The 27,098-nt window shown below is 45.4% G+C and overlaps 1 protein-coding gene across 2 annotated transcripts in view; it reads right to left on the reverse strand.

The window, feature by feature from the left end:
* Window positions 1-4,340: 4,340 nt before the first annotated feature.
* The window catches only part of CBFB (core-binding factor subunit beta), a 72,938-nt gene continuing 50,180 nt past the window's right edge, over window positions 4,341-27,098 (reverse strand). Inside the window, exons 5-6 of one of the 2 annotated variants that reach the window (XM_061548782.1) lie at window positions 9,796-9,888; window positions 4,341-8,942 (exon numbers count right to left, since the gene is read on the reverse strand). In XM_061548782.1, the coding sequence (XP_061404766.1) occupies window positions 8,871-8,942; window positions 9,796-9,888 (165 nt within the window). In that variant the 3' untranslated portion in view covers window positions 4,341-8,870. Of the gene's footprint in view, window positions 8,943-9,795; window positions 9,892-27,098 lie in introns of both variants that reach the window. The other variant, XM_061548781.1, reaches the window with a different exon arrangement.

Genomic DNA, 27,098 nt, shown 5'->3' on the forward strand with positions numbered 1-27,098 from the left:
GTGTCCTCCTGATTTTCAGGCTTGCTTGCCGTGCCATCGCACTTGCAGCATCACGTTTGTTGTCCACTCATTGATATGCTATTTTTTTCTCTAACCCCCTCCCTCTCTCTGCCTCTGCCCCCCTCTGTCTATTTAGGGCCACACCACAGAGACGATCACCCCTCTATGTTACCTGTGTTGCTCTCTCTATGTATCTTGGTGATATCTGTCTACTAATATGTCTGTCTATAGTTTTCTGGTTAGATTTTATGTCGCTATTTCATTATACCTGATGATGATTGCTTATGTTGCAATCGAAACGTCGTAATATTCTATTATTTAATTTATTATTTTATCTTTAGACGTGACTTAACCGAAAGAACCAAATAATAATTCCTGCAGTCACGAAAGTTCTAAAATTAACAGTGGATTCCTACCAGTAAAAGAGCGCAGAGACATTCAAACATGATACCAAATCCCAAACACCGTTTCATTTCAAATAAATTGGTTCTCCCCCGAGACACAGCGTGAAGCAAATATAATATATGCAATCAGCACATAATGCCCTGCGACTACCATCTGTGCGGTGTTGTATGTATGTTGAACCTCTTTCGCACCGTACGTAGCCAACCGTGCTAATCGGAGGTGCGGGGGGAAGGACAACACACTAAACACAGAACGCAGTTATAAATAAATCAGTTCGAAATCTAGATGATTTCAAAGTGCACAACTCCAGTGGCTTCCTATTATCGGAAGAACGTTCCAGACGGCCACAAATGCGCATCTGAAAGCGCCGCGATGCGGTGACCATCGTCTTTGTTCGGTGGTCAGCCAAAAGCCTCTGCGAGGAGGACCGGAGTTCGCGTGATGGTTTATGCTCCTTGACGAGATGAAGGAAATCATTTGCGGTTCATTTGTGGCAATAACTTCGTGTGTAATGAGCGCGACGTTACAATGAATTCGTTCGGCAACCGGAAACCAACTCAGAAGCTCGGCGAGCACTGGACGGACACGGTCGGATCTTGAAGTACCCGTCACGACACGTGCCAGAGAATTTTGTACACTCTGCAGATTCGTAATATCTTTTTTTCCAGACGTCCCGTAGAGTAGTGAGTTGCATTGAGCGGGCAAAGTGCTTTCTTAGGGGAAATAGATAAAACACACAGCAATAATGTGGGGGCGGGTTAAAATGGTAAATGCCAGTGATTTTTATTTTAATATCGCAAACATTTGTTCTGCTGTTTAATGCCAAAGTTTATCGCAACCTGCAGCTGCCCACGTTCTTTATTTCAAAATAAATAAAACCCATGGAACCGTTTGATTATACAGTCATGTCCTGAGCAAAAAAAATGTGTGCTTATCATGGGTTCGCTACAGTTCTCCGACAGGTAAAACAGATTTGTATCCTAGTTTAACTGCACATTTTACAGCATGTGTTCCTAGTACATCCAGAAAGAAGATTATATTTACGAGGTGCATAATGATGCATATTGATTGAATTAAAACAAATCTCTTATTAAACTCAATGATTCATGCACTGAATTGTTCATGGATACATTTACTATGCACAATATGTGCTGACTATACACTGATCCATTTAGGCTACTGTGCTCGACAACAACAATAAAAAGCGATACAAATTAGACCGTAAAAATATAGACAAAAAAAACATTATTGATCGTTTAATCTAGGAAGTTCAACCGACTGATTTTTTTTGGGTAGCGGTTGGGTTTACCGTAAAACCGAATGAAGCGGTTACGATTGGTGTATGATTAGGTCTGTGGAGAAGGTCAGAGTTACAACAAAGTGGTACACATGTTTTGAACCCAAACGGATTTGAAATCTCAACCTTGTGATTATGAGCCGCCCGCACGACTGGCTCAGAGATTACGTGCACTTTCAGTGTTAACACCACGGCTAATAAGCACAAAAACCCTTTGAATCGGTTAAAACTGTGAACTAAATCCTTATTTTTCTTGGGGAGGGGTGGGGGGTATTGGAGGGGGTTGATTCGGAACGGAAGTTTCGCTTTTTCGTTTAATTTCAGGAAAATGTGCGGTTAACGTGAGTTCACAGTTCGGTTCAACTCTGGTCTTAAATCAAATCGTGGCATTTCACCACAACTGATGTGGGTGGGGGAGGTGGTAAATCATTGCATGCCCATTATCGACGACTTTCAAGATTCCTTGACTTTTTAGGCGAAGGCGTGCAATTCACTTGGCTAGCAGAAAGTGGTCAAGCTCGAGACTTTTTTGTCAAAAGATACTTTATTGCAAGCATAGAATGAGAAAAAAAATGTTTAAATATTTCTCCAGGTGCTCCGGTTAAAAAACAAAACTGTAAGCATGTTTGCATTGCTTGGTACTCATCATTTGGGGATGCGCACGCACAACACAGAGTGTCATTTTTATCTTTCGGGCCGCGACTCCCACCACACCGAAAACACGTGGCAACAGATACGGTGCTTGTTCTACTTTGAAGTTATCTTACAGATTTAAGTAAATAAAATGTAAAAAAAATTAAACAGACCCATTAACGTTCATTAATGCTCACTTTTCTTTCCATAATAATCAAACATTTTAACATATTTGGAACTGACCAAGCATGCAATATTAATTTATAGTGCATATATTTAAAAAAGAAATGAAAACAAACATTTATCCGACATTTCAAAGAATGATTTTTACGTAATACCGCTGGGTTTCATTTTAAACCCTGCAAGGAGCGATCTTAACGAACATCAGACTGCACTCATCCAGCAAAAATGGCCCATGTGACCTGCTGAATGTCACCATTAGAATTCACATTCTCACTCGCGTAACATTTAACAACACCACACATTTTCCTGCAGGATCCAAGCGTAAAAAGAGCCATACATGATACATCCATTATCAGATATCTTTGTTGAACGGGTTATGCTAATAATAGTTAAATGTAAAACTGTCGGTGATATGAAAGCCAGATCGTCATTATAACCAGTTTTAAAACAATTATATTTATATCACGCTCAGAGTGATACATCATGTCAGCGTAGATTTTTTTTCCGTTAAGGGAGCTGAAGGGATTAAAGATGATGTGACATGAATCTTTTTCAAAATAAATGTAATTCCAATATCCTTAGTAATGGAGCCAACATTCGAATTTAAAAAGTTAAGTAAATTAAATAAGAATACAAACCATGTGATTAAATAAACATCTCTAAAAAGCACATTTTCAAACGAGCACACATGCAATCGAGTGCAAGCCAGCAATGTGACCCACGCTGTTCTACACAAGTTGATATCACTTGAAAAAATAACAAACTCGTCCGTGTTTTGGGTTAATGAGATTTTATATGGCTTTCACATGGCCGAGGCAACTCTGAAAGAACGACTCTCTCGTACATTCGTACTTTTTCCCCCCCATCAACACAATTTAAATTATCTTTTAATTGTCCAACACCATTAGCAGAAGAGAAAAAAAATGCTCTTTTTATTTTATAGATTCCTATGCCTATAAACATTCCTGACGGCATTTGCGAACGGCAACAGTGCATCACAATCGTGGCCACTAAGCAGAACTTGCAATTAAAAAGTATGAAAAAAACCCGTTAAGGTGATGATTGTACATGCGAGCTGCATTTGATTCGATATGTGTTTGGCAAAGGAGGGCGGAAAGACTAGCACTTTGCCTCCTTATTACATCACACCTCTCACGATATCCCCCACCTCCTAGGGAGAGATCGACAAACCCCGTGGAGCAGGTCACTATTTTCTTGGCGCAAAAAAATATGTCAATGAACTGCCACGCGGAAATGTAATGCTTCTTGTTAACCAGAGCGCAAACAATAAAGGAAACGAATTGCATGAGACTCGGAGAAAATATTGCTAGTGCAAACCAAACAGAGAGTTAAAAATGTTTGGAAAATATTTTTCGTATCATGCAATGTGATTTGAAAGATTCAGTTTAATTACTGGTGCACGACCCCTCGCCCAACGCTGCGTATACCATACGGCATTTTGTAGTCATGTAAATAAGAGCCTACGTTACCACTGAAGCAAAACAAAGAAAAAGTCAAGCCCGGAATGGGATACAAAAACAATAGGGCGGGGGGGGGGGGGAGAGACTGAAACTGTGCTAACACACAAAAAGTTAAATCGTTAAAACTCGGTCAAACGAACCTTTTGACTTATTAAACCCATCTTCTTGGTTCTTTCGGTAAAGTCATGTAGAAGGAAAATAATAAAATAAATAAAATAAAACATAATAAAATAATTCTGATGATTCTTCACCTGAGGATGGCTGCTTGCGTTGTGGCCGAAACGTCGTGAGAATTATTTTATTGTGTTATTTTTTTAATTTTTTTTATTTTCCTTCTACGTGACTTTACCGAAAGAACCAAGAAGATGAATCCCTGCAGTCACGAAAGCTTTAAATCTAAATTTATTAAACCCAAGCAAAAACTGGACAACAACAAAATAACACTGCGTGGCGACAAGCGGAGGGGAACGGCGGAGGGGAACGGCAGAGGGGAGCCCTATTTAAAACCGTAATTCGCAAAGGGCCACAGACAGTCCCAGCGTCGCATCTCGCCGCAGGGATTTCTCCCGCAGCTGACGAGAGGGGGGGGGGGGGCAGGCGGTGGTGGGAGGCAAGACGAAGCTCCGTCAGAAGCCTTCTTCACCTCTCCTCTCTACTGCTTGTTCGGTTTTAAGACAATCGCCCAAATTTGCGACCGGACTAAACGGTCGCTCACCCAAAGACACCCGCCACTTGCTCACGGAGCAGCCGATGGAGCGTCTGAGGTTGAGAGCACAACTGCTAAAAGAAAAGGAAGATCTTCTTGGTTCTTTCGGTAAAGTCACGTAGAAGGGAAATTATAAAATTATAAAAATAAAACATAATAAAATAATTCTCACGACGTTTCGGCCACAACGCAAGCAGCCGTCCTCAGGTGAAGAACAGGTCTGTCGGGGAGACAGCGTCTCATTCAGACGTCTCATTCAGAATTATTTTATTATGTTTTATTTTATTATTTAATATTTCCCTTCTACGTGACTTTACCGAAAGAACCAATAAGATGAATCCCTACAGTCACGAAAGCTTTACATCGAAAAGATCTTGTGAACAGGACCGGCGGGGTTGGGCTACGCTGCAAGAGCAACAGATGTGAAAATAGCCAAACAATTTAAAATGTAAAAGCCTTAATGGGTACGAGGGGCAGTGATATGATTTTCATTGGACACTGGTGGCATTCGTAGACTCGCTCGCACTCCTACTCCGTTTTATTTCAATGTAGCCGCGTGCCCAGCAGCGAATCAAGTCCGCTACATCATGTCTAGATTTGCAGGATGCTTAATTCCGATGCCTATACCCAGGCAATGCAAACGTCGATTATCTCATTCTCAAATGGTTTCGGCTTTATAGTACTCTATCACAACCACTGTTATCCTCAAGTGGTTTTAAACGCTTTACCGTGTCACGTGGGATGTATTTTGTTTCTAATAGCAAATTAAAACAAATTTCCAAAGATCATATTGTACAGTGATAACTATTTACGTGCATCCTTCAATGTTTCTTGAAATGTACTATTTTGTATTGGACCTGTATATCTGTTAACGGATCTAGCTTTAGGGATTGTATAATTTTCCACTTTAGGATTTATTTTAATACTGCATTTGATTCCCCGTAAAACTTGTTTGAAAGGATATTTCCTGAACGCTGTGGCTATAAGATGCAGGCTACACAAATGCATTCCGTACAACAGTTTAAGCAAAATTAACAACAATGAATGCACAAGCCACATCCCATACCTATAGATGAACAATACAAAATAATACAAATATCATGACCAACATATTTCAGTTTCACAATCTACTAATTGTGCTTTTGATTTCCAGCAGTGAGACCCATAAAGAAGCGTACGCGAGTAAGATTTGCAATAAGTGGTGGCGTTAAATTTCCATCTCACGTGCCCATGCTTGCTGCCGCTGCAAGGGTTAAAACAACACACACACGAGGCCAAAATCAGAACATCAGCAAAGCGTCCGCCTACGAGACTTACTTAAAAACGAGCACGAAAAAGCTTTGATCATAGGTCAAACATGGCGATGATCTATCGTATAAACTAAAGAGCGTACAAATCAATAATAATAAACACACACATATATATAAAAAACAAAACGTAATAGTGCAAAACAGACAATGGCAGTTTCTGTAACAGCTGAGATACGCGAATGCGGAAGGGTAATACGAAGGACAACCATCACAACGTTGGATTCACGTTGGGGGTATTCAAAAAAAGGGGTATTCAAAAAAGGTGAAACGTGATGATGAACATACAACTCGAGGTCCCATTGCCAAACAACAACAACAAAAATATTGGAGGCAAAGACCCGTCCACAGTTCGCATCTGATAAGAAACGAGGCCTCCCTCCTCGTGGTTATGAACGATTGGTTTCCATTCCTCGGGGGCATCTTTCGCTAAATATAAAATAAACTAATTAGGACTTACGTTACGTATCGAATAAAGCGACAGCTGAACTTTGCTTTGAAGTGACACGTAAAATAATATTTTTTTTAAACTAAGTGATTGGATGTGTATGCTGTTTAATTTGCTGCATGATATCTATATAGAACTACACAGCTGTAGTAATTGTGTGGTTTACATAATTCAGAATAATTAATTGATCAAAGGCTGCTAATTTTAACCCGCAAAAAAGGAATTACAATTTAGGCTCAACGTTGAAGAACATTTGCTTGTTTTTTGACAACGAAGCTAATTTCGCATTTTTTCTTTGTTTATGTCAGAGAGTACACCACCCACTGGAACGAGATGATTAGTTAGACTTCAAATGACCTCTCTTTGCACTGTAGGCTCGTTATTAAACTTGTTATCTGCTGTGCATTAGTCAATAGTGGGGGAGCGGGGGGGGCAAATACAAACTTCACCATAAATGGAGCCAATGGGGTTTCCGGGGAAACCAAACAGAGATAATGTAAAACTCACCCAACTGCGTTAGATCATCAACAAATGCAGCGCCACAATTTAGCAGACGCAAAAAAAATACCTAATTCCTGTAACCCCCCCCCCCCCACGTGCATGGAGAAAGAAGAGTCAATTAAGTTTCAATAAATTGGATGAGTTGTATTTTGGGCTGTGAAGAATTAAGTGGAAATGTTCAATAATCACTGATTTTAAAAGATAAATTATTTTCACTTCGTTTTAAAAAAAAAAGTTTGTGAAGTCATAAAAAAGGGAATAATTTACATCCACTACGTTTACAAACCGATGCTATCTCGTTCTAATAAAAATATTACAAACCGATTGATGATAGCATAGATCCCACCCCACAATATATACCCCTCACCACCACCCGAGCATACGGGGATAGACTAACTTAACGTGTGATATTCGGTAATATTTTTAGAAGAAAATAAATACACATTGATCCCAAACGTTTACTCGCGCTTAAAGCACAATTGGGCCCTACAAAAATAGGGGAAACGGTTTTCTCCTCAGGGACAAAAGCCTGGAACGAGATGATTAGTTAAGATTCACACCCGCTCTGAAAAGGCCGAGAGTTTGAAATAAAGAACAACGTTCATATAACCACAAAATAATAATCAGACATTCCCGTGTGAAGCGTATGTTTACCCGTCGTGTTCGCTTTTAAAAGGTCCAGGTATGATACATTTTTAAATATTTGATTGGTCGTACCTGCAATAACTCAATTGAGGAAACATCACAATAATCCTACTTTCTCTTATGCTTGTTTGTGTAAGGCCCCACTGTCAGTAAAGATTAATGTCTTGGCCAAACTGCAGCAAGGCAAAACTGGGAATACAGATCGTCGCTAAACACCTAATTATTTTATTTATACATCGCTCTAAAATTCATTTGTTGCGTCATTAATTTCCAAAAACGGGTGAAAACTGCCCACGTGAATGTGATGTCAAGATTAAACTCATTCCCCCCTATCCCGAGCACTGCCGAAAAACAAGAATTGTAAACAGACTGCGATTATCCACAGCGAAATGCCGCTCAGTCCGAAGCGTGATACAGAGACGATTTATAACGCCGCGTCACGGAATAAACTGAATTATTCGTATCAACTTTTAAAGAAAAAAAAACAGATCGCTGCAACGCATCTGTACATCTGCGCCGAGGTCGGTTGCCGAGGTTATTTACGTCGCAGCGCATGGGGATGCTAGGGACCGAGATTCCCGAAGGCTTCCAGTTATTGATCACGAGCAGTCTAAAGAGAGAGGGGGGGTAAAATTACATCCGACATCACAGCCACGGCTTGCCCTTTGTTGCTCATCCACAGGGTCACTCTACTCATCTCGGAAATATCTCCAGGAGAAAAAAAAAACTTTCCATGCACGCTAAGTCCTCGTTTCTTTCATCATGTTACATGCCTTTCTCTCTCTATATATATATATATATCTTTTTTGGCGCTTTATCAGTTAACAATGCACTCGTATGGATTCTAGGCACCTTTCTCCCCCACCCGCCACCCCCTCAAGAAATAAAAGCCAATGCATCTATCAGATGACTCCCCCTCGTGCACAAGTTTATTCCTGTCCCTGTGTGATGAACGCAGCGGGCAAAACGTCAAGCAGCTGCCCCACGGAAGGCTTCTCAACACGATGACGGCTGGTGGGACAAGCCCAGGTGCCCGCCGCCAGCTGCTTAAACGCTGTTTCTCTATATTCGCGAAATTACATTTTGACTGTTAGAAGAGGAATATAAAGGAAGCAATAGAGGGCATCTTGTTTAAAAAGTTAAAAGAATCCAACGCAGTTTCGTTAGCTTTTTTTGCTCTCCTTTCAAACTCCATAAAACACTTTTTTGTAAGTTTTTCCGTTTATATTCAGGCAGTGATATTTATCGGGGTTCTTGGTTTCGTTTAGCGGAGCTTGAGTTCGTCTGCGCTGTTCATGCCTCCAGAGTTGGGACTCGTGTCCGGGTGTCTCCTCCCCTGGGTCAAAAAAATAAAATAAAAACACCACACATGCGGACACGCACACACACGTACAATCTCAAAACGCACACTGATGGAGACGTACACAGTCGCACGGAAACACGCGGAACACAAACACACGCACGCGAACATACAATCACACACACACAACAAGCGCGTGCACACAGAGATCTGCTACGTAGCACACGTTGACACAGGCACACACGCAGGTGCAATTGTGCGCAAGCCAAATCAGGCACGGTAACATATACCCACAAGCACACAATCATAGGAACACGCGATTATGCCCATTGTAGTTGTACTAGAGACATTTATTGAGCATTGAATACTAACAGAAACAACGTGCACCATTTTGTCAGAAACAGAAGATGACAATTTTATTTTACAATCGGATTTCAGTAATTCGTGATGAACGGTGCATTCCATCTTGTACGGTTCTGCGTGTAACGCACGTGTAATCACGTACACACTAACTCACACGCGCGCGCGTCCATATGCGCCCGAGTCCATTGGGCAAACTGACCTCTCGCGGACCCCAGTGCAACGAGGGGCTCAAGATTCCTAGCCACGCACACCCAATGGGCAATCCGAATCCATCTACCACTTCCCCACCACATCGAATCAGCCTCGGACGTTACACTCAGAAGCACTCCGTCGACGCTCGCACCCTCGACAAGTCCGTAACGGGCGCTAACTGCACTTGCCATCAGCAGTTGAACCCCACTGACAACGAGGGGGGGGGTGTGGGGGGGATGCAGCACTGAGAGAGGGCCGAGAGGCCACGCCTGGCGGCGCCGACGCCGCCGTGTGTCGCCGACGCCGCCGTGTGTCGCCGAGAGCTCTATCTGACCTCCAGATCCTCGCGGTGCACCCGCTCCCGGTCCTCAAAGTCGCGCGCTCGCCTGCGAGCCTCCTCAAACGCCTGCTGGGCCAACAGGTCCTCCTGCTGCATGCATGCGGACACACGCAGAGACAGAGATCCCCACCCCACCCATCACGCGGAGCCTTTAACAGACTGTTGGGGCAAGTGCTGTTATAGCGAGCAGCACCTATGAAGGCCGGCACGGCGCATGATGGGGTGGGTGGCCAGCACCACGGATGGCCACCTTTTTCTCCCCAATGCTGATGTTTACACATCGCACCGTGTACTCATTTAACACTGATGCGACCTAGGGGAGACCCAGGACCAGGTTCAAATAATCGTCGCCGATGTTGGCTTTGAGTGAGAATCCAACTCGGGTCTCTGCCGGGGGGTTTGAAGCGCAGCGTGCTAACCACTGCGCCACCGCTCCCCAAGCACAGACACATGCACATGTGTACACATGTACACATGTGCATGTACAAATGGACAAAGAAGTACAAAGACAGAGATCCCCCCCTGCCCAACCCCTGCCGCCCTTATAGCCTCCGTAGAAAGTTGGGGACAAAAAATAAATGTTGTTAGCGGGCCCCTATTAGGGCTGGTATGGCACACGAGGGAGTATTGTGGTGAGCAGTGCCCAGCCTCCTGCGTCTCCCCAGTGCTGATGTTTACGTAATGCACCAGGTACTCAATTCAAGCCAAGCCAACGTAGTAGAGGCCGAGGTATAGTGTCACTGCTCCGCTTTGCAAATGCCAAGAATGGAAACCAGGTTGCTGGGCGCAAAGCACCGTGTGCTTAGCACCGTGTGCTAAGCACCCTGCAAAAGCTCTCCGCCAAAGAGCAGCCAAACGCAGAATGGCATTGATAATGCAGGGTGCTTCAAAAACATGTTAACACTTCTGAGAATTTGCAACAATACCACGTGACATGTGCCTCCGGACTCTGGAGACCACCTGGAGAAGATTCCAGCCACGCGTTGACAATGATGGCGAACAAGCGAGAGACTCTGACTTTTTGAAGCGATTAACATACATTTGTTATCATGTTACAATGTATTAACCGTTATTTTTCATTAAAAACGATAGTCCCATATAAATGTAAAAAAGAATTTGGACCACCCTCTGTATAATGCATTACAATGCGTACACCCACCCCGGAGTTCGTAAATGCTGACACTGCGTTAGCGAACACAAACATGCTTCTCGATGCAACGTCCAGACAACCACCGACACGGCGGGAACAATAGTTATATTTTTTAAAACTATTATCGTTAAAAACGTCGCTTTAATGGTTGGCAGCAAAGGTCACATCCCATGCAGGCGGCGTCGGCGCACACAAAACATGAAACGGACAACCCAAAAAATGCGCAAGGGATGCGAACATTCCGCGGGGCATTTTTTGTCACTGTTCGGCTAACTTGGATCTAAATGGCGGGGGGGTGTGGAAATGGGGTTACGTTCGCAGCCACCGGCGCGTGGGACAGAGCACAACAACGTTCAAGTCTCGCACGAACCCAACACCCCCCCACCCGTCTGCTGCACGGCACACAAAGCCCACGCAATGGGCGGATTGTTACCGCAGAGGGCGCTCTGACCACATCACACTGCTCATAAAGACACGAGAAGCAGTATTACAGAATTTTAACACGTGGTAGGCTTTCGTGACCAAAATCATCCATAGTACAGGTTTTTTTTGGGTTAGATCGCGTAAATATATAAACGTGTCGTTAAACCCGTCACCACCCGACACGGACAATTAGTAAGGGTTGTCACGTAAACAGAACGTGCCAATTCGTCACCGGTGTTGGAGAGCCAAGCCACAACATTTACAATCTGAGTACGACGTTTCGCCAGTAATTACAACTAGCTTCATCAGGCGACAGCCAGATTTGTGGAGAGGTCCACCTGTTTCGTTCCTTAAATAGAGGCGTGGATGTGATGACAACACTTGTGCACTCTTCTTTCGCCGGAGGGATAGAAGCCTCAGCAAGTCTCGTGAACTTTCTTTCAGGAGTGTCCCGCCAAGCCTTCGCAAGTTGCGGCCGAAGGTTGCTACGTATAATCCCAACCCGAGGTGCCATTCGTGTACGTATGGCTACGTGTGTACAAATGACATCTGTAAGCTTTGGCAATAAGATGTGGGGGGTGGGAAAAAGGGGTAAGAGTGTGTTACATGCTAAATCCCCTTCCAAGGTAAAGTATTGGGGAATACCATTTTGGCAAGGCTGGGAATGGCGCCCTGAAGGATTGGTAAGGGGTCAATTTTACAGCAATGAAAATTGCAGCGAGAAACATGAGGCTTTATTATCACACGATTTAACAGAATGGTTTGTTTGGGCTTTGATAGCTCCTAAACGTTCTCACGCAGCTGCCTGGTGCGACGCGCATAGAAGCGCCCATTTTATTACCGCGTTAAGTGTGAACAGATTGTTCTTGAAATGCCTCTCCCGCGGAATTGCGGAGTCGCTCCCACAAACGCGCGGCGCAGCAAATGCCAGTGTGCACGCACTCTGACGAGAATGCAAATGTTCCCATATCTGGTTGCGATGTTGGCATGAGTGCTGTGGGCAAGTGCGGTCATTACTGATGGTGGCAGGGTACACACAAGCATGGCCAGCACCATGGCCGGTTGGCTATGTATGGTGCGAAGGAAGTTGGACGTAATTTAACTCGTCGGCTTTCGCGACCAATATCATCCACAATACAGATTTTTTTTTTTTTTGGGTTAGATTCCGTAAATATAAATGTGTTGTGAAACCCGCCACCACCCGACACAGCCAATTAGTACGGTTTGTCACGTAAACAGAACATGCCAAATCTGAGTACTCAGATTGTAAATGTTGTGGATTTGCTCTCCAACACACTGGTGTGCTGTACTAGTTACAAATTGGCATGTTTTGTTTACGTGAGAAATCTTAATAACTGGCTGTGTCGGGTGGTGGTGGGTTTCACAACACATTTATATTTACGGAATCTAACCCAAAAAAAACCTGTATTATGGAAGTGTAGCATACACACACACACACAACACTCGGCAGCCACCTTTATCAGGAATTTAACCCGGGTCATCATAATTGTAACGCAGCGCGCGAAGCACTCTCCCACCACTCGCTGCAATGCACAGTGCGCGCACAAAACACAGACGTACACACAGAATGCAGGGCAAGACTTGTATAGTAACGGACACCAGCACGAACACACACGCAGATATGCAGCCGCACCCACCCATGGGTGCGTGCCCACGTGCACTTGCTCACCCTCACTCACGCAGCCGGTCTGCCTCCCAACAGCGACTTGTCTCAATGAACTCTCAGCTGGTTACGCAGTCCACGCGTTATTTTGACCGTCATCCGTGTTCGGCGGAGAAGTTTGTACCTCGGAGTCAGGCTAAGGGATGGTTTGGAGGAATAGCGTTCCGCGATGAAGATTGGTCCATGTACACTGCCCACTGACTCACTGGTGCTGCCCCGACTGCCACGGCTGCCCCCGAAGCTCGTCATCAGCATCGTCGTCGCTGTTGACGACGGGCCCTGGTTGCTTCATCTTGGGCTGTGCTGCAGCGTCGCTCCCTCTCCTCGGTCCCCGCGTTACCCTGCCCTGTCTCCACCCCCCCCACCATCCCCATTGCCCCCTTCTCTAGCGAATGTGATTTTTTTTTGCTTAATTTTTGTAAAAGCATCTTGAGATGCGAGGTGCGTTGACAAACTGTGGAATTTGAAACCGGTGTTACTGTCGTATTCAGACGAGGACACGGCAGAATATAAGACTTAAAAGAGTGGGGACTGACTCACAACACACAGCGAAATCACACACGTGCCACGTGTCATATCCACATGCTTTTCAGATTTTTATTTTTTGAGGTTCCACATGAATAAACGTCTATTTTTTTTCTCGTAATTTTTGCTCCTCTCTACTGCGAATATTTAAGAAATGCATGACGAGTAAACCGACAATTGTATGGTTAATAAAAAGTATGTAAATCATAATTACAGCCGTGTATCGTAATAATTCCATTTTAGTAAAAAAAAAAGCAAAGAAAATGGGACGGCTCAAAAGTGCACGAATGGTGCATCGGGAGATGCATACTTGGAATTTACGCTCAAAGCGACAGAAATAGGAACACATGGATCACAGAACAAATGCAAATCAAAGATTTCATATCGACTGTTCATGAGAGTAAGCGGGCCTGGGCAGGATACATCACGAGAAGGGATAATAGCCAATGGACAGCAACGTGGTATGACCCACAAAGGAAAGTTTGCACCCAAGAAGAGGACTCTCGCAGAGGAGTGAGATGGATTTCTGACGGCATGGGGTGGACTTTAGCCAGCAGTAGACAGTGGTTGATGATAACAATACAGGTTATTGTAGAAAAGGCCATAAAAAAATCACATTTCTCAGAACAATAACAACCCTCACCCACTTTTAAGAGTATTCATACACACACAGGGCGACTTCTAAACAGCCAATGGTACGATTGTGACCATAGGATTGGTCCTCCCATCATGCCTTGCATGTCACGTGACATCGCCCATACTTGCGCGTGTGTATCGCGCGCAGCCTCGCTTTTAGGCCACCAACTGAAACAAGAGTCAAAATTGTCATTATTATTTTTAGACAGCAGCAGGACAATATAACAACTGTATGCCGGTTTCATCTCAGGAATCATCAGCAAAGCCTCTCGCCTTCATGTCTGCAGTAGCCCGCGATGAAAAATAATAATAAATCAAGGCCGCCTCTTAGACTCGAGCACGGCAATAGACGGCGCAGCCATTCCTCCCAGAATGCTTCATGACGGACGCTGGGAAAAATGTCGCCGCCACCAATCAAATTCCTCCAACACCTGCCCGTCATCGACCACCTGTTGCCTGTTTGAATCTAAACCGAGCAAATTCCAGCGCGCTTGTTTACTTTTAGTCATGATAAGGTTTTGGCAGCTTGAGCGAGCGTGGAGAACGGCGGCACACACGGTCGTCGATCCGCGGGTCCAAGGTTTGCCGGTCGCCAGGACCTCCCCCTCTTCCCCCAATATCTCGGACGACAACTTCACGCCGTGGCTACTGCGGCAGGGGTTGTCTCATCTTCCGAAAGGGACGTTATTCGCCGGTTGTTTACTGCGCTTTCGAAAATTAACCACGGCCGTGTAGGTTTCCATGGTTGTACTGAGGATAGCTCTCTGATACTGGTAGGAACGAAGTGGACCAGACCACCAATAGATTAATGTGTCCGTCCGTCCGTCCGTCCGTCCGTCCGTCCGTGGGAGGGGTGGTGTTGAGGGTGGTGTTGGAAATGAAAGACTACGAGTCTCTAAATCTCACAGCGTTTCTTGTCAAAACAAACACTTTTAATTAACGTTACACTAGAATACAGTAATTTTTTCTTTAACTCCTCTATACCTGGTCGATATCTCTGTACCGGTACTAAGTATTATTCCTACCAGCCCACCCCGCAGGGTCCTGTTGTGTTTTGTACTGCGTGTCGTATGGCATGATGCCTGACGATTTCGCTCATCGTGCTTGGAAGCTTCTTCAGGAACGGGAAGTTCTTCAGTTCAGAAACTTCTTAAGACAGTTCCCGAAGAAGCTTCCAGCACCTGGAGCGAAACGTTGGGACATCATGCCAAGCAACACAGAGTACAACCGGAAAACACATCAGACTGTCCGAAAGTGAATAACTCATCAACAAGCCAAACATCCAAACTGAGGAACCGTCGGGAAATAAGTCCCAAGATTCAGTGAGGATTTTCCGAATAAATAACTCGATAACAATAATAGAGAAAACTAACGTTTTCCTCAACTAGGGATCCTCTTTGTGAATGAAGCATCTGTGAGCAGCTTAGCAGGGCCATTCCGCTTGGCCATGGTAAAGTAAAACAACCCACGGACATTCGTAAACAAGCGGTTAGAGGCCTAATGAAGTTAGGCTGTGCAAACATAATCAAACACTGCACTCCTTACTAAAAATAGACACATCACTAGGAGACTCCACAAACTCACCCAACATGAACAAATTCAATGATACGACCCGTGTCTCTTTGTAAACAGCAGTATTCAATGGTAAAGATTTTCAACTTGGGCAAAAAATGGAAAACCGAACACACAGCTAACTTCCTGTAAAGCTAAAGGAAAGCCACTAATTATTTTGGCCCAGGAAAGAAAAAAATTGCACGTTATACATAACACTGTATGCTGTGTGCTTTGAAACAAGCGTAATTCAAGTTTCACATCATAATAAATTATGCATTACTTGGAAAGGAATACTCAAACTTTTCCCTCCTCCTATAAACATGGCTTTGGCCCTAAATATTTAACAAACAAGCGCAAATCACTTAAAAGGACCTCATGGCCATGACGGTTTTAACTGCAGAATAAAGCCAAACCTGTAAATCCAGGACCCCCTCCGATATCCCACAGGACCCCAGTCCCCTCTCCCAAGATCCAAGTCATAGAAAGTCTGGACCAAATCAACAGCCAGGCTATGCACGTGAGACACCAAGGCTGGACTAAGAACACACGTGACTCAAAGAAGTGCATTCCCCGCCCCCCAGACCCACACCTGAGTGGTCACACAGTCTGTTCCCCTGAACACGGTCGTCTGAACTCGCTCTACAATACTACGTTTCGAGTTCAAATCCTCTAGTTTGTTAGGTAAATCTATCACGCGTTTAACGTATTCATTTTCGACATTGGTACTGCATTATTAATCAAATTCAACGTGTGACGATGAAACCAAAAAGTTATTTTGTTGACGTATTACCTCCGAACGTACGATATTTTCATCACATTGCATTTTTACGTTGCAAAATGCTGTCTCCAACAACAAGTCAAAGAAAAATGTTGGAGCTGTTTTTGAGCTTCTAAGCCGAAGGTAACCATTCAAAAATGTCAGACCCTTTGTCAATCCACAGCTGGATGAAGGCTTCTCCACAGGGGCCGTTCAACCACACTTCACCACACTGGTGAGTGTGAGTTGGTGAGGTGGGGGACCCAAGATGCGGTTTCGCATACACATTCGCAACTCATGTCGACCATGGCAAGAAAAATCAAACTCACGTCTCAGGATTAATTGGACAGGGTACTAACGGCTGCGCCATGGCACCGACCGAAGCTGCTACAAAAGTTACATCCTCACAAAGTTTGCCGGTTTGACGTATATTTAGGTCATCTCTGAAACGGCGGCTACGAATAAATAGCAAAACACAAAATATAAAGTGAACCCGAACCAAGCAGGCCAACATGGAGAGGGCATAAAACATTTGTACCAAACAAACTCCATTAAAGCAGTCGATGCAAATCGCATTAGAGGCCCCCCGGCTAATATGCTGAAGTGCTTTTTTATTATTTAATTTTCCCCGCTCGCGGTAAAAAGCACCCCCGGTCCCATCGATCGGCGGCCCGGGCAACGTTCCTGAGCAAAGCGTGGTCGCTGCCCGGGTGCATGAATTAATTATAGCCGAGCCCGGCGCTTGCTTGCTTGCTTGCTTGCGCGAGGGAACGGGGAAGAGAGAGTAGGAGAACACGGCGATAAAACCGGGAGAGAGTGCGCGCACGCCCGAACCCGCGGGCTCCATCCGCGCACGTAGCACGCGCGAGACGTCCAATCGGAAGGCGGATGGGTCTAGATTGAAAACTCGCGTCTTTAGAACTGCATTTTGTGTTTACGGTTGTTGTATCTCCTCGGCATCTACAATTGGCACGGTTGGCTAGGTAGGGTGCGAAAGAAGTTCAACGTACATACACACAATGGTCGATTTGGCGAGAAGGCAATCGTTGTTTGAAAGCCACTCAAAGGGCAATGGCAGGAACGTCACAAAATAAAAAGACAATTACGGTAAGATTTAAGAAGTATACTTGGTGTGAAAAACAATATAGTACAATGTAAATATGAACACTCATTAACAAGCAGTGGTCAGTCATCTGAATGCAGGGCTACCTATACACTCGTTACAGGCGGCAGAGCAACACATCATGAAGCTGGGGAACGACTCTGGAAGACGCATCGCAGGACTCCTGGTTTCTCCTCGTAGCGCACACTCACGACCGTGCCTCCAACCTCGAAGACGATCGCTTCGTTCAATATTTTTCATCACATTAAAAACATCTAAGCATGTACTGTACACAATAGCTTCTGTGCCAGAGTATACCTTCATGCACTTGTATAAGTTTTTTTTTATTCAAATGGTGACCAAACTGAGATCAATACATTTGCTACGAATGAACGCCTGGAAACAGTTTTATGGAAGTTGGGGTTTGAACCCAGGTTGTTAATGGCGTTGGCCCAGTGATGTGACGCCAGGCATTACGAGCCCCCGAAGCCACCAGCCACCTCTGTGTTCGGTTGTTTTGTTTTAGGAGCGACAGCCAGGTCACTACATCTGTGAGGCTGCCGGGTTGCAAGATGCCCCTTCTGTCCCCATGGCCCATTGTCCTCCAACATTGTTGCTGACGGCACGCTGACCAAAGCAACCACTTGCTCGTTCTATTCATTTAGCCACTCTCCCACCTACTCATTCACGCATCCATCAACCCAGTCAACTCATCAGCCCACCAACCCAACTACTTTCGCACTCACTCACAACAAATACAAAGATCCCCCGTAGAACCTAAACAGACTGTTGGGACAAGTGCTGTTAGCGAGCATCTGAGGGACGGCACAGCACGGGAGAGGGTGGGTGGCCAACACCACGCCCGGCCACCTTTGTCTCCCCAGTGGTGGTGTTTACCCATCAAACCAGGTACTCATTTGAGGCCGAGTCGACCCAAGGAAGGCCCATGACCGGTTCAGATAATCGTCACTGGGTATTGGCCGTGAGCGGGAATCGAACTCGGGTCACTGGGTTCATAGCGGTAGAGCGCTAACCGCTACGCTACCGCTCCCCACTCACCCACGCATCCATCCACTCACCCACCCACCCAATAACTGGCTAAGTCACCCGCCCAGTCCCATGTTTCAGTAACGCGCTCCTGCGCCGTGCCGGGACACGCCACACCGTCATGTCGTGACGCAGCCCATGCCACCAACAAAAGCAAACGGGAGATGGACCACCTGGCACCATCCCAGAAGTTTGCAGGCGCTCAGAGCGACAACACAATGGCTCCGCTACCCCTTTTTCATTGCCTCTCACTCACTTACTCCGCCGCCCCCCCCCTCCCACGACCGTACAAAACTTTGTTTGCGAAAAAAAGTGCATTGATTTACGCATATTTCTTATTATATAAAAGGAGTGGCCCATGCCGCGGTTAAGTCTGGCAGTGAATGGTAACGGTCATTTGGGTTTCCGTTAATATGCAGGAGAAATTATTAAACTTGTTTGAATCCAAACCGCTCTGTTTCTACGTGAATACGTTGAACAACTTTCATGTTCTCCGAGAAAGAATGACGTACCTTTAGGAGCCACGACCGGCCTTGTGTGCATTGATTAATGCGACGTTGGTACAATAACCTCACAGTTAGTAGAGCTGTCTGATTAAACACCCCAACTTCAAACGTTCGTACTCGAATTGTAAATGTTGTGGGTTTACTCTCCAACACACCAGTGTGCTAAACTCGTAACGAATCGGCAAGTTTTGTTACGTGACAAACTTTACCAATTGGCTGTATAGGGTGGTGGCCGGTTTAACGACGCATTTATATTTACGAAATATAACCCACACAAAAAAACTATATTATGGATAACTTCAAACCTATTCAGCCTAAATGCATTCCTTCGACAAAATTTAAAAATAATTAACCGGTTCGCACGTCGGATATATTTTTCGAACGGACAAAAGCTTTTTTATTCCATCCGTGGATTTCCTCCTCCAAAATGTGTATTCGGATAAACTGCACTTACTTGAATAACTGCGTGAATTTGAAAGCTTGTGTTTTTAATGGACACACACAAAACATTCCCATCATGTAGAGGTGCACATGCGTAAAGCAGACACTTGGAGGCAGGGTTTGTAGGTTACGTCTATCATTTCTGGTACAGGATTCCCTCGTTACTCGCGAGGGAGACGTTCGCGGAGACGTTCGCGGAGACGCTCGCGAATAGCGAATTTCGCGAAAAATCTTCTTTCGTATGGATTAATGGCAGCGGATAAAAGACGTAGTTTTAGATTTGTTATCCACTCAATTGTCTGTTCAGAAACCGAGTGGATCTCGTCCTTTGAAGGAGTTAAACAGCAGCGGCGGAGTGTTTACGACGTGGTCGATGGTTTGGGATTCCTGGCCGCACTTGCAAGCCACCGAATCTTTGATGCGCATCGGCCATGCCCGGTCCCGATTCGGTTCATGGTCGACCATTGGCGGCGTGGAAGGTGGAAACCACGAATATTAATATTGGCCTATGAAAACCTATCTTTTTAATTAATTACCTTAAATGAATACACAAATTAGCTATTAAATACAACAAAATTATCACAACACAAAAATGGTGACAATAAACATAAAGTAACTAAAAAAAGAATATCAAGTATGAAATAATAGTTTTGAAATTAACTTACTTTAAATTATGATGCTACTTCCCAGTAGCATCATGATGCTACGCAGTAGCACCATCATCACTTTATCTCATCACTTTCTCGTATTACATGCACTCTCATCACTTTCTATCTCTCTCTCTCGCGATGCGGTCGTGCAGCGTTTTAGATGCGACTTGTGGAGAACCAAAATCTCGGATAGCAAGTTCGTGCATAACGTGGGAATTACTGCATACGCCCACCGGATGTGCTTAGAGGAGCAAGTAGGTTACTCCCCGACTTGCACAGCGCTCCCGCGTTACCCCCCTTCCCATTCGCGTGTTTACTCCGAGATTGTCCGATTGCCTCCCACGCGGTGACGAACACGGTACGGTGAACCGGTAAACATGCCATGATGGGCCACCCTTAAAACGAGTCCTTAGATTCCACAAGGTTTATCTGGAAAACAAAATAATTGAACACATCTATTTTATTTATGACGTAATTTGCTCTTCATTGAAAGCGTGTGGTTGTTTTTTTTCCCGTATCATGTTTACTTGTAGGTCCCATGAGGATGATAATAACACAGAGTCGATTCATCAAAATGTAGCCAGCCCACTGCATCAGAGGCAAAAACTCACAATACAATGGGAACTTGTTATGGCATAATAACATATGTACAGTTGCACAAATGGCCAGCATGCAACCCATGTCATTAAGTTCATATTATAGCCGGACGGTGGTGGTGCACGAATGAGAGGGTTGGTGGATTGCAGCGCAAATGTTGCGGAACTTCCTACTCATGAGCATCGATGTGCCATACCCCGGGGCTTGCCTGGAGAAAGCAGTCCAGCAAAAAGTGGAATCCGCTTGTTCTATCTCTACGGGATACAGTGTTTCTCCCTCGCACGTGTGGATTTTCTCCGGATGCTCCGGTCTCCTCCCACATGTAAATGCTCATTAATTGGCCGATAACACGTGACTATATATAAAGGAACACAGAGCTTGGGCAATTGTTGGTGCCGGCTCATTGCGTGGATGATGCCTTCCCGCTTTTCGGTGGTTCCTCGTGCCTCCGAGTCACTCTCTCTCTCTCTACTTGAGTGAGTGAATACTGTGCGGCACGTTGCAATTTGCTATTATATATGATAATAGTGAAAATTATTGTAATGTAAATGCATTTGTCGAATCACTGCTGCATGAAAGCATCCCCACGTCCCTTGCAGGTCGTGGGGGGTTATTTGGCCGTACTCTGCCATGCTAGTAAGTGTGGGCTAGGCAAGGCGATACCATATCACTCACCACTGATGTTAGCCATGGCCAGGAATCAAACTCAGGTCACAGGATTGATAGCACAATTTGCTAACCATTGCATCAGCACTTCCCCCTACACCGCCCCCCCCATCTCTTATGAAGCTACGTGTCAAGCAGCATCAATCACTACCAGGGACGAAACTTTGCCAATTGCATTGGATTCTTGATGGGGGCGGTAATTGCAGCTACACAGATTCCCTGCTACAATTACACCCTTCACTCACTGGTGTCAATTGCCAACGCTTCATCAATTATTAACAGGGCTCATATGCTAATGCATTGCAGCAAAGTTTATACTCTACTAAGCTTTAATCAATGCGACTCTTCACAAAAGGCTAAAAAGGATAGCGAGCAGAATTTGAACACTTAGAACATTAAAGGGGGACACATTGCATCGGCCGCATTTGTGAGATGTTTAACTTCGTAACAGCTCTCCTGTATTTCCGGTTTGGACCGCGTGGTTGTTCGGCACGACGTCCGACGTTTCGCTCCGCAAGGTTGAAGCTCCTTAAGGAAGCTCGTTCAACAGTTGAAGGACCTCCCAACACGTGGAGCGAAACGTCAGACACCATACCGATCAGGACGCGCCACAACACGACAACACATCGGAGGGTTACACAGTCCAAGCGCGAACACCTACGCAGTAGAAAATTGATAACGTTAACAATGATATCCATAGCAGGATGAACCCTTCTGCTTCTCGCTGGGCACGATCGTGTAGACCAACAGTGCAGTATAAGCCAGCGCTTAGGCCGCGACGGTTGGTTGGACAATGTGGATCTGTGGATCTCACGAAGCTGCTGAGCTGTGGGGCGAGAGGCTGGCAGCAGAGCAAATGGATTTGTGAATCTGTCTTGTTCAGAACCTTGAGGTGGTTTAACCTCTCACGTGCAAAAACACTCCTTGAAGTATAAGATGATAAACATTCCAACTGCAGGATCATCTTGATCGAGCAACCTGGGACTTGTTGAAAACTCCCTGGATACATAAATATCAAAATAGATTACGTGTTCTTTGCACATTTGCAAAGTTTCGCTTTCATTCAGATTTAACTTCCAGCCGAGCATAACCACTAAACAATTTTTTTTAAATCCACTTCAACACATCCCACGGTAATTAAATTGTCCATTTACAAACACCTCCAATTTTAAATGCAGCAGAATGCTTTTGAAACGAACGCCACGGATCAATCCGGTTCACGTCCGTTCGGCACGCAAAGAGCTGCACAGATTTGCACAAATGCCTTTTAATTCTACCGGTCTGCACACTGGGCCCCTCCCACTGTAAAGTGATCTTCGGCGGGGCTGTGCTTGCGTGCGTGCGTGGGGAGCGGTGGTGTAGCGGTTAGCGCTATGCTGCGCTATGAACCTGGCGACCCAAGTTCGATTCCCGCTCACGGCCAACACCAACAGTGACGATTATCTGAACCGGTCCCGGGCCTCCCCTAGGTTGACTTGGTCTCAAATGAGTACCCGGTGAGGTGTGTAAACATCGCCACTGGAGAGACAAAGGCGGTCGGGCGTGGTGCTGGCCACCCACCCCCTCGTGTACCGTTCCAGCCTTCATAGGTGCTTGCTAACAGCACTTGCCCCTACAAGTTGTTAAGGCTATATGGGGGATCTTTTTGTGCGTGTGTGCATGTAGTGCAGCGGTGTGTAAACATCGCCACTGGAGAGACAAAGGCGGCCGGGGCGTAGTGCTGGCCACCCACCCCCTCGTGTGCCGTTCTGGTCTTCATAGGTGCGACTCGCTAACAACAGTCTGTTAAGGCTAAACGGGGGATCTTTGTCTTTGTCTTTTGTGTGCGTGCGTGCGTGAGCACGTGTGCGCGCCAAATGCATTTTGTTGGCACCGACGGCAGGACTGACGCCTTTGCCTGCGGCACAGCGACTTGGCGCTGTCAAACATGGACACGCAGGCACGCACGTACCTCTTGTTTGCTCATCGCAGTGTCAACCGTCGCAAGAGAGAAGGGGAGCGAGTGGGGGAGCGATCGAGCGAGCGGGCGAGCGCACCTCTACCGTGACGCTGTGGGCTGCCGGTCCGTTTCTCCAAACGGAAAAGCATCTAACCGCGCCCTATTCATTAAGGACGGTTCAACGTTGCGCCAATCGATTTGTTGAATTAAATCGTTCACAAGAGATAACCGTGAACGTGGTGCAAACTGCGATTTTTGTTCTCGTTTTATTTTTCGACTCGAATTTTTTTTTTTTTTTTACTCCGGCACGCTCGCGACACGCGACGAAGCTGGCGACCCAAGACGGCGGCGCGCAATTATTTTTGGGCGGTGCTGAAATAGGCAGAAACGTCACCCAAAAAAAAATCCCGCTCACTCAAAACGTGGCCCCGCGTCCGTCCGTCCGATCGGTGGGGGGGGGGGGGCCTCCGGGAGACGATCGCAAATCAATGGGGGCCCGTAACCGATCCCCGCTGGTTTAACGAGCAGCCGTGCGGGAACGCTGCGTCGGCAGCCGGCTCGCACATAAAAATGTAATCGCGGTCGCGAATGTTTGCACAAAGGGAATCACATTCTGGGCTGCTTGCAATTATAGCTCCAACGTCGACGTCAACCTATCCCCGCCACCGCTGCGGTGTTAAACTTCGAAAACCGTTTCGTTGCTCTTACGCGTTTGTTAAACAGCGCCACATTTAGGCAACACGTTGACATTTGGATTGACGTGGGGTCTAACTGCGACCGCGTCTCCAGATGCTCGGTAGAGACAGTGGGCATGTGTTTGTCGGAGAGAGAAGCTGCCAGCCATAGGCAAAGGTTAAGAAAATTATTCTCATCGAAAGCCGCACATGGCTACCGTTATTAACTAGAGAGTTTTTCCAATCTCATTGCAGTTTCTGGGTTTCAATAAAAAAACATTGGAGGAAATCCCCAGCTTAGTTTCATCAAAATGTGTTCAAATAATATAAGTTACCCTTTTCCACAACGGAATTGTATCTTACGACCGGCATCGTCTGCCATGTCCAATGCATTTTGTGTACAGTAGTGTTCCGATCAGAACTGTATGAGGACCGTTAGTAATTTCACCTTAAAAATGCAATGCATCCTAAAGTAATTTATTTGACAAGCTAAACGTTAACTTTCATCCCGCTCGCGAGTAGCATATATTTGATGTAAAACTCCTACCTTGGGCAATATTGTGCATAAAGGCGGCAGTACAGCTATCATGGTAATATCTACTAATGTATCATATTCCTCTGTATGCATCGACTTTCTCTGGTCATCCTCACACAAAAAAGCAACTCTCCCCAAATGACAATGGCCAAATATGCCAAGTAGAACTCAACTGAAAATAAGTCTCGTTCTTACGATCGCTGGGTACACAGACGCACGTTTCCACGTACACTCACGCCCTACGTGCATATGCGGGTGCATCAGCCAGTTGGGGTCAGGATTTCCACTGCATATGTTTAACAATAATAATAATAAAACAAATATAAATGGCTTTTCCACTGCGCAATTGCAGTTTCAGAATAATTTCCCCAGCACTAAAAAAAAACACTGCCTCGGTGTTTCCAGTCCTCCCATTTGGGCCTCAGGACAAGAAAGGACATGGCGACCGGCTCTCAATGTGACTTTAGGAGAGAGCCGTTCTCCGAAGGTGCCCTCTGAATTATAGATGAGGGGATCCATTACCCCTCTGTGGGGCTTCGCAAAGGCTCGGCACGGCCGGGCCCCCTGGCCCAGCGTTGGAGATCGTGCCACACAGGGCCATTTTCTGGGATTTTCACAAGGGTGTCCGAGTCGGAGGAGGAGGCAAATTAAGAAAGAACCTAGAATAGCTGCAGGAATTATGCTATGTTAGACTGATACAGGTGGCGAATAAAGTAACTTCGTGTGTGTGTGTATGTTGAACTTCTTTCACAGGTGTTTAATAACATTCCATTCATGTATACGTAAATTCCCTTTTGTCAATCCAATGCTGGATGAGGGTCTCCCCAGTGCCAGTGCGGGTTATAGAAGTTATTTGGCCACACTTCACGCTGGTCAGTGTGGGTTGGTGAAGAAGGGGTAGGAGGACAGACACTGGAGAATACTCAAACGATTGATTTTGCTTCACTGCCATCTGCTTACAACGTAGCCCCACGGAAGCCGACAACACCTGCCTTTGACACGTGGTAGTTGCACTTCGAAGCACTATCCGGGCTCAAATCTGCTTCGCTTCCGAGATCTGATGCGATCAGGCACATTTCGGGTGGTTTGGCCATCGGAAAATTCAATGAATATCAACATATTTTGGTTTGGATGGCGGTGTAAGGATTCGGGCACTGTACTACGTACCTGGAAATGAGAGTTTGATTCCTGGCCATGGCTAACATCAGTTGTGAGTGACACCTGACACAGTCAGGGGCACCCCCACTTCCCTAACCCACACCAAGCAGCGTGGTGAAATATGGTCAAACATGGCCGATGCGGCAGCGGGGGGAGGCCTTCATCCAGCAGTGGACTGACAAAGGGCTGTTGATTTATATTTTTGTTTAGAACTCACCTTACACTGCATTTTGTAAGTAAACATTTTAGATATGATGAATGTGCTGAATTTCATGTTATTTTTGATAAATATTTCCCACCAGAGAACCATGACCACATCACCCAGAATGCACGCAGCCTTGTCATCTTTCAAATCTAAGCAGGTTTGAGCAAGGATAGCGCTTGGATGAGCAACCACCATGCGTAACAGGTGCTATAGGCTACGGGGCCACATGGCCGGGTGGGGGGAGGGGGTGAAGGTGGACCATCAGAATGCCGTGAAGTAATATCAATTGCTGCACTGTACTTCTATGCTCCCAGTGTCTATGCTGTCTGCCTTCACCAACCCGCGCTGACCGGCGTGGTGAAGTATGGTCGATTGACCCCTATAACCCACACGGAGTCAGGAGGCCCTCATCCGGCAATGGATGGACGAAAGAGCCTTACGTTTACATTTTTCTCGAGGTCTCAACTGGGGAAAAAATTGAGCTGTCATCTCGTACGGGTTCTCACAATTTTAGATACACTCTTGAGCAATGTGTATGCCTCTTACCATTTAATTATAGAGTCGCCATGCAAGGTGGGTGTTATTTTGTTGACAACTACAAAGAGCCCCAAGTCAAGATACAGTACGTTGTGTCTTTTTTTTATTGCAACATCCATCAATTCAAGTGCCCTTTAGAGCCAAGATATATAAACCGTGTGTGTGTGTGTGTGTCTTCATGGAAAGATAGAAAGCAAATAATTCCACAGGAAGACCCGCCCAATCGCACTTGTATACGGAGTTTGTTTTTCTCCATCATGACCTTAAGTACCATGTTTCTGAAATGGTTCATTTATTTCAAACAAAACTTATTTCTGCATTCAAATGCTTCCATGAACCCGAGTCATGAGGTGAGCGATTACTCTGAAAACCGCATTGCATCGGGGTTTATTTTTTATTTTTTTGCTCGTCCACACGCAAAAAAAAATACATTTTTATTTTCAACGGTTAACGACTAAAGATTTTTTTTTATCAAACTCTCTTCAAGCCGCCGTGGCCACATAGTCCAAAA

This window comes from Lethenteron reissneri, chromosome 9 (assembly GCF_015708825.2).
Source record: "Lethenteron reissneri isolate LAM-NWPU_2019-01 chromosome 9, ASM1570882v1, whole genome shotgun sequence".
In the NCBI taxonomy this organism is placed as follows: domain Eukaryota; kingdom Metazoa; phylum Chordata; class Hyperoartia; order Petromyzontiformes; family Petromyzontidae; genus Lethenteron; species Lethenteron reissneri.